This window comes from Varroa destructor, unplaced genomic scaffold (assembly GCF_002443255.2).
Source record: "Varroa destructor unplaced genomic scaffold, Vdes_3.0 BEIS01000002.1, whole genome shotgun sequence".
Lineage (NCBI taxonomy): Eukaryota > Metazoa > Arthropoda > Arachnida > Mesostigmata > Varroidae > Varroa > Varroa destructor.
In genome coordinates, this window is record NW_019211455.1 from 33,392,493 (window position 1) to 33,401,282 (window position 8,790).

Consider the following 8,790-nt stretch of genomic DNA (forward strand, 5'->3'; position numbering starts at 1 on the left):
CGTTCAGTCAATACCGAAAAATAAATCAAGATGCATTTTTATCAGTTCTGCTTAAAATGTAAAGGAAAGTAATCGCAGTGGACCTGTCAAAGCCATTACGGCAACACCTCGTCTCTTCACTTCTATAAAACAAGCTAACAGCCATTGTGGACGTTTCCTCAGTGATGTTTATTCTTCGTACCTATCCTGCACTTAAATGCATCCCTTATGAAGTGAATTAGAGCTACGTGCTTTTGGCCATTTTTAATCTCAACTATGATTTATTAGATTTGGCAAATCAATTTGGCTAGCAGAAACGCGTATCCCAGGCCTTTGTGGATGTCTCACTGACAATTTATTATTGTACTTCTTTGTGCGCTCTTTCAGCGACAGCGGCGAATGATTTGACCCTGAAAGTGAAATCGGCCCTTCGGCAGAAATTTCTGGAAGGCCGTACGTCGCCTATTTCAAAGAACGACAAAGCGAGAAATAAGATGCATAACAGCCAAGCGTTGCGCGGTAAGCGAATGTTGACCTATCGATGCTTAGTGCACAGAGCCTTTGGGTAATGCGAATTAATTCTTACCTAACTGTCAAATAGTTCAATTTTTACATAACATATACTGTGCTTGTATACCATAAAAGGACCCAAGCTGTGTCGGACATGTAATTCTGTAACAATAATAATATATTATCATTCACCTGCTAGATCGTAATAGCTAGCTTTACAGGAAAGAACTTATCACTGCTGATTATGTGACACGCCTCAAAGTGACAGGAAGTTGCATGACACCTGTTTTTACACTTTCTCATTGTATTTAGCAGATGAGAGCCAACAACGTCTGGAAGAGAACGATTCTAGAAGCGGCGGCTGTTCGCAGGAACTTCCGAAACAGAAGAGGAACATGTATCACATGATTTCCCTTTTACTTGGTCAGCAGCAGACAGTCCCACCAACCCCGGCCAGTGGCGGTCCCTAGCGGTAAACGCTGAGGCACCCAAAATGACGATTTACGATATTGAAGGGCCTAACAGTATTTGACGGAATATTCAAACTCATATTTTCAAACCTTAAGTGATGGGCTATTATTTGTTTTAATCAGAGTTGCGACCTATGGCCTGACTAGTTATTCTGAAAACCACAGAGAAGATTTTTATAACAGCTCAGGAACTTCAGCTCTCAAAACCGTTATTAAAGGGTTACAGAAGTACTCGTACGTATTTACAGTCGCAGACTAGGCAATCAAAACTAAATATTCAAGATTTTCTTTGTCCACTTATTATCTAGTTGTCCAACTATATATGGTTTATTGTCTATCACTGAGAGTCTGCAAAAAATACCATATATATATATATATATATATATATATCTATATATATCAGTACTTGGGTCACGCCTACAACATTTGAACTTCATGGAATATCTACTTCTATACCTTAGTTCTTATACCGTTGTAAGGTTCGAAGAAGGTTACACGTATTAGGCCTCGCACACTACCGAGGTGCTAATAGAGAATCGGACATACTTTAGAAGGACCTTAATGCATCATCTATCGCTAATGAAGACCTTCTTTTTTGTATTGCGGGCTTGCCGTAATATTACACAATTGTAGTTTGCGGTTTGTTGTTAAGATCGTTAAAAATAGAAAAAAAAACAGACTCCACTGGGCCACAAGAATCCCATGAGTGGAAACGGGGTCCTGTAAAAAGGCCTTCAGTACGATCGTATAAAAAGAGGAGTTCAGCACTTACGTCTAAGATTGCCCACGGCGGCAAAAGTAATGCCTTTTAAGATGGTAGAAATTACTCTAATGTACTGATTAGTAAGCTTACCTTTTCTGAGAAGCTATGATGCGACAATTCTAATTATCCTCGTTCTATTTGGTACGTCAACTTATATTTAATAGTCACGCCGTGGGTGTTTTCATGCAGTTTCATGCAAGAATAAATACAAAAGTAGAAATCGGTTTTTATCACACCTGAAACAAGGTTACCTATTGTAGGGGGTATGGGTACTAGGACCCAACCGGCCCTACAAAAAGGAGACAATCAAACTCTAACGAAATTGCAATGTCGCCCGTCGCCGATCACGCTGACGACAAAGCTTTCGGTCGGTTAAAGTTTAGAAGCCACCTTTAACGACAACGTGGAAGGCTATCCTACGGTACAATGCACAACTAGCGTTGGCTTCGGGATAGCACTCTTTCATAAATCTAGGCAAGGCTTCGATCCATGACCTTGCTAAAGATTCTTGCAACCTAGGCATGCATGTTCAGGTCTGCATAGTGTATTTTTCGCTTTTAGTGTCTGCTTGTGCATCAGTGTTTGTGCTTCAAGTCAAGTCAAGTTGTTGCCGTTGTTGTTGTTGTTGTTGTTGTTGTTGTTGTTGTTGGCTCTACGTGTCATTATTGTGTGTCTTAGCCTGTCACGTCAATGTATTGAAAAACAGCAGCAGTCTTGTGATGTTTGAATTCATGTTATTACTTTGATATTATATAATCTATACCGCACTGTCATTTTGTGCTGCTGCTGTCTGTTGAAACCTAACTCTGTACTGTTATTTCGATATGTATATGTTTGTATATGTGGCGTGTTTTTTGTTTCGTACGCAGTTAATTAACAGTTCGAGAATAACGAGTAACTGACGCGCTGGAACGAACGATTTTATGTGGCAAAAAATCCTTGCTAAATCAGCACAACAGAAACTGGTCAGAGGTCCAGTATTCACAAATTGCATCTTCACTGCCTTTCAATGAGACCCAGTAAAACCTTACCTTCTTCGAAGCAAGCAAACTACCTCAAACCAGTCGTTTTCATATCTCTTCAGTTGACGGCACCCACTAAGATGAGATACTCGTTTATCGAACGCTGCGTCGTAGTCCATGTTTTCTATGTAAATATTTTTCCTTGCAAACGTATGAATGGAAGGATGCGGTTATCGAATGAAAGCTGTTCAAAAATGGGGTAAACATTTCATTTTTGTTTAGTAGATTGTTGGTCGATTCACTCGCAAGCTAGCTTAGTAATGGAGATGTAAACTTGTATATAAATACGTATGAATAAATGTGTTCACAATGTCAATTCGTAGATATTGTCATTATTATCTTATCGAGATATAGTCTACCCATCATTTTTTTGTGAACCCCGATTACTACAATTGATCAATTAAATTCAAAAATAAAAAAAACAATATGTATTTATCGCTTCCTGGCACAGCTACAACCTCAACAGCTGAATTCTGTCTTTTACATTATGCAGAAGTTCACAAAAGGGAAAGGGCATTGTTTCTAAAGGGTTCCACTAGTTGCACCAAACGCGGTCCCAATGGTAAATTCAACAAACTAAGTCAATGAAGTCTACGAATAAAGGTAAACAATTTAATAACCTGACCTATGCTAAAAAAAAATATATGTAATAATTATAAAAATCTAAAGAAATTATTTTCAAGTTTTTCGAAAAAATGTCGGTAATATCGTCCTTTAAGCCAGGAGCCTCGTACTTTCAGGAAAAATGTAGGCATTTTTTTGGGGTACTCTGTTTATCCTCTTATCCTGCCTACTTTAGGGTAGGCAATTTCTTGGCAAATCAGTTTCCTTGTCAGAAAATCGTTTTATATAAGCGATTTTCTTCTTCTTCTTCTCTTACAAAGCTTTCACCAAGACTAGGAATCTCTTATTACAATACACTAGCTTAACAGTTCAATAATAACATCATCGTAGCCTCCAAAGCCAGATTTCTTAGATATACTATAAATTGTAATGCATAGCAAGAGTGTCTCCGAAAAGATATTCAGCCTATAAATTTGCCGAGGTCAAACGGCGGCGATGCCGCCAGGTCAAACTTTATGAGCCGCTATAAAACTCGAACCGAAAAGTCCCAATAGGCAGCTTTCACTCGAGGGATAATGTTAGGAGCCCCTAATGAAACAGAGATAATTTACATAAAAGGGCTACTGATTGATGTATGCTTGTCTTCCGTGTTCTTTTTCAACCACCCTGTTCTGCGCTCAAACGTACCGAAGCATTTAACTATGAACGTATGCTAAACGTGTGATCATGCGTCAACGTTCAGCAATCAGGTGTTCAAAATAAATTCATACATAGTTCATATAATTTCTAAACATAAAGTTACTCTCATCAGTGAATTTGGGTGGCAGATTGCAAATTTCCAACCTGAACTTCAAGTATATTCATGTTTTACTTTTAAGGCTAGAAAAGTTTCGTAGACCTGTGGAAAAATAACTGAGGATCGTGTTTGTTGGCCACGCTCAATAGATCAGCAGGTCAACAAGAGCTGTACAGTCTGCCATCGACACGGCACACGTAAAAGATCGACATGTAGCTTCAACAGGCTAGTAGGACGTACATATGATATGGCTCATCGTTAACCTGTAATCCTGTGCTGAGCTCCCATAAACTGAACTCGACGCTCCGATTGGTCCACTATCATGACGATATAAACCTAGGGCTGGACTGAGCTCGCAGATTCGGAACATTATTTTTATAATTTATCATATTTTACAACAATTCTTTCTAACAGTTCAGTAATATAATTTGTGCCAAAAACTTGTGCCGTGACAAAATACGCTAGCATCGGTGCAGATTATACGTATCTAAGCGATACGTCATATATACGTATAGAGCGATAGTAACGGAAGCATCTAGCATTACTGTGACGGGCCTCGATACTCGGCCAATGTGTCCCAATATGAGACTCAAAGCCATTCGTACTCTTTACCAACTTTTGCCAGTACTGCAGGTATACGGAGGTGAGATAACGGCTGGCAAATTTGCTGTAGTGGTGTCATGCAATTGTTTGGAATATCGCTGCGACTCCTGCTCCAGTTACTCGAATCGGAATTGGTCCTCGGCTAGGATCGTGCTTGCTGATTCACAGACGCACGCATCTCGACATGCCCGGTGACAGGGTTCCACCACACTGCTACGAATAGTATTTATTTAAGCAACGCCGTGTGTATATATATTCCTAGCTATTATTATGTTGGGACGGTCCTTATAGAGTGCCTAGCCTAGTGCACTAGCCAACCACGTTAACAATTTCGAAATGTCAAACCGTGTTAAAATTAATTATTCTATTTTTTGTTACTTAATCACGCAATTGCTAATTGATCGCTGCGTTCGTTTCCTTATTTTGTATAGTCCTTACTTAATATTATTCGGAACAAACCTCTTTATTAAGGCCGACATATTCGATCTTCGCTTGCATTCTACGTCGCTGGTGCTGCCATCTGGTAAGCGGTTTTATATCGCTGTCTTACTTTTGTCCCTTCTGCTGCGAAATCCTGCACGCGGACGTTAATCGTAGACGCAGGGAGAGTGTACTTCTAGTATGTTTAGCAAGATGGTGTTACCTATGGAACCTTGTTCAAAGTAACAAAAGGCATATATATATATATATATATATATTGTTAGGACTTGTAGCAAAAAAAAGTCCTAAGGATTTCTTCGGATAAGTTGTTGCTCGACTAAAAGACATCTCTGCTGGTGGTATTCATACGTTCGTAAAATCGTCATGATTAGCTTTTTAGCTTGTTACATTTTGGGTTTATGCTTGATTTAGGCTGGTCTTTGTTACCTTGGGAAGTAAAAGATGCTAGCGCCTAAGCGATGATAGCATGACGGCACGCTAACCTCGGCCCAATGCGGAAGCGATTAATGATAGAGGTACAAATCAATTATTGGGCTATTGTAATTACTGGGATGAAGTACTTTATTTATTAAATAATATAATAACAACATAAGTAGTGGATTTTTAACACTAACACTATAGTTATTGTGATATCTCAAAGGCCAGAGTCTCCAAATCTATTGTTATTGTCTACGGAAAAATAGTACAGATAGTAATGAAGAAGGTAGAGAGGATCATAAGGAATACGCTGCGTATATGAATTCTTTAGTATTTATTTTTATTATTACTATTATTAACAGAAGGCGCATTTTGTAGGCGCTCTAGGCCGTGCCTTTGACGACTCAACAGACCTAGAAATAATATTGATAACGAATAACTTGTAGATATAGGTTTATCGTGAACGTGTGTTGAGAAACACTCCGTATGATTTTGATTTGTCGCGTAAAATTTATGTCCAACTATAGCAATCTTGTATTTGTTCCGGCTTTCAGATACAGTGCTAGATCATCAAATGTATATACCGATTTATTTCAACTAAGCAACAAACAGCTTTTGGCAGACTATATGCTCGCCATCTACTATATAGAGGAGCCAAAACAACGCTTTTGTTTAGACGCTCTGTCCCGCCTCTCTTTTTAGCAGCTCTACGCCTACTATAAGCTAAGTACAATAGTTCTTCAACCATGTACAACTGTTAAATCGTCCTGGGATAGCGAGGGCTCTGAATGTTATTTACTGCGGGTGGCGATATTAAAATGACCAAAAATTAAAAATATCTAAGCAGTTTATCTGAGTATCCTCAGGTATCCATCGAGTCTATTCCTGATGAAAACAGTAATCGTCATTTATTATGAATGAAAAGTGTGAAAAGGCTGCGATACGTCGCCGACCATATCAGCAATTTGACAACAAACACTGCTACACAAAGCTTTTTTTTTTTAGCAGGATGCTCACAGTTCATCATGATGACAATTATGAAATGAAAAAAATTCATTGTTTTTTTATATTATTTCTCGATTCGGGGTGAAGGCTGCACATGCGCCATACGCGCGTCTATGTAGTCGCGTTACCTATAGATTACCAAAAGCAAAACAGTCCTTGTAGAACGGCCCGCACTACCACACCTTTTATTTCAATCAGGTCTCTTGGGACAGATATTATTAGGTTATTGGCCTGCTCATCTAAAGGCTGATGATAATTTCTCTTTGTTATATATAAGGCTTGTTTGTTTCTGACGTTGACGATTAATCTAGCAATTGTTACGTATTATTTTTATCATTTGATGCACAAAGAATTATCAGGGAATTTAAAAATGAAAACTTACTTTTTTCTTTATTCCCGGAACATAAAACAGGTCCTTTTGCATTGAAATTATAGGTGAATGCGGTACGAGCATTTTTCTATGCCAATTAAATATTATTCCCTCGACCTGCCCTACCTACTAAAAATGTAGGGTTTATCTGGTATGACGTGTATGACGTACTAACATAATGGGCTTGTGGTTAAAGTTCTACGCCACAAGCGCTACATTGCATATCAGAGTATATTCTGTTGTGCTGCAGGGAAACAAGGCTTCGAGTGGGGCACCTGGTTGGGCAGGGGAGGTCAAGTATCGAGATGAGCTGAGGGATGGACTCCACCCATTTGCGAAGGCTCGGCAAAACAGACTCCTTTAACAAGAAGTTTCTTTAGGTACAGGACCTATGGGCATGGTATGTAAAAGGGTCGATGGGTAGCCACGAACCTTCGATGGTGTCTCCCTTTCCGGATGTCGACCCGCAAGGACGTTAATACGGAGCGATCGGGGCGGGGGTCACTACAGTGCTGAGCTGTGAGACAGTCAGCTTCCGTAATGCGCAGGATGAGCTCGACTGAGCTGACAAGGAACGTGGTACGTGCATTGAGTATCTGTTAAATATATTTCATAGGTGTTTTCTGCTAGGGGCTGCAGAAGAAGAATGTAGTATGGGTAACAAGGCTAGTACGTTCACTGAGGAACAGCTGGAAGACCTACAGGATAGCACGTTCTTTACACGAAAGGAGATCTTAATGCTACACAAGAAGTTTCGTGACCTCGACCCTCAACTTGTGCCCAAGACAATGCTCGGAGACGAGGCTCGCGAGGTCAAGGTACCTTGCGAGAGATTGCTAAAAATGAATGAGTTTCGTGAAAATCCGTTTAGGGAACGACTACTCCGCGTTTTCTCCGAGGATGGCACGGGGAATCTTTGTTTCGAGGACTTCTTGTACATGATGTCTGTGCTTAGTGAAGGAGCCCCGCGAGAACTGAAAGCCAAATTCGCTTTTGTCATATACGATTATGATGGTGATGGCAAACTAGGACCGCAAGATATCGCAATGGCTGCTGCAGCTCTGACACAAGATCAGCTTACTACAGATGAGATAAAAGTGGTTGTCGAAAAAGTTTTAGACGAGGGAGACATCGACAGCGATGGGTATTTATCACAGGCTGAGTTTGAACATGTGATCTCACGAGCGCCAGAGTTTGTTAATGCCTTTCACGTGCGTGCGTAATTGGCAAACGGCCTTTGGAACCGACCTATGAAAATTTACTTCAAGCTAGTGAGCTTATGTTGTAGCTGACAGGACCTAATATCTATGAAGTGCTTATCATGGGTACTGCTCAAAGGAATGTTGGATCACAAGAGATTAAAAAATGTCTCTGAACAAACTCAATACTTCCTGTCTGTATATGTATAACGTCAGCTAACCAGTGCATGGATTTAATTTATCTCCTTATTTAACTTCATAGGAGGACAACTCCTTCCTACAATTGTAACGTGCACTTTGGGATTCTATCCCCAGTCGTGATAAAACAGTGGACAATTATGCATTTCATGAAGCTTCTGTCTCTAGCATAATCCACACGAGATACATGGTTTATGATGAGTTCGTTAGATACGATCCGCGCAAGAATAGTCTACTGATGAGTTAGTGGGATTTCGCGTAGCTGTAAGGCAATGGAAATTTTATTTACACACGGAACGTCGTCAGCTAGACCATATAAACTGTTCTACATATATGTTGGAAATATAATTTATATATATATATATATATATATATATATATATATATATATATATATGTAATAACGCACCAATCACTTTCTATTATTTTTGTCTAATATAGACTTCTGTCCCA

General features: G+C 39.5%; 2 protein-coding genes, 1 long non-coding RNA gene and 1 pseudogene across 6 annotated transcripts in view; 3 read left to right on the forward strand and 1 right to left on the reverse strand.

Moving 5' to 3' along the window:
- The window catches only part of LOC111243732 (uncharacterized), a 206,863-nt gene extending 203,797 nt beyond the window's left edge, over positions 1-3,066 (forward strand). For 3 of the 4 annotated variants that reach the window (XM_022789726.2, XM_022789727.2, XM_022789725.2), the window contains 2 exons: positions 367-498; positions 802-3,066. In XM_022789726.2, coding sequence (XP_022645461.1) covers positions 367-498; positions 802-959 — 290 coding nt within the window. In that variant the 3' untranslated portion in view covers positions 960-3,066. The remainder of the gene's footprint in view (positions 1-366; positions 499-801) is intronic. The other variant, XM_022789729.2, reaches the window with a different exon arrangement.
- Positions 3,067-7,465: 4,399 nt separating this feature from the next.
- su(r) (dihydropyrimidine dehydrogenase su(r)) overlaps positions 7,466-8,790 on the forward strand; it is a 33,685-nt gene continuing 32,360 nt past the window's right edge. The window contains exon 1 of the mRNA XM_086979239.1: positions 7,466-7,519. Within this exon, the coding sequence (XP_086835365.1) occupies positions 7,481-7,519 (39 nt within the window). The 5' untranslated portion in view covers positions 7,466-7,480. The remainder of the gene's footprint in view (positions 7,520-8,790) is intronic.
- Positions 7,594-8,163, forward strand: LOC111243773 (calcium and integrin-binding family member 2 pseudogene; annotated as a pseudogene).
- LOC111243774 (uncharacterized) overlaps positions 8,462-8,790 on the reverse strand; it is a 3,722-nt gene continuing 3,393 nt past the window's right edge. The window contains exon 4 of the long non-coding RNA XR_002670606.2: positions 8,462-8,599. This is a non-coding gene — a long non-coding RNA (uncharacterized LOC111243774). The remainder of the gene's footprint in view (positions 8,600-8,790) is intronic.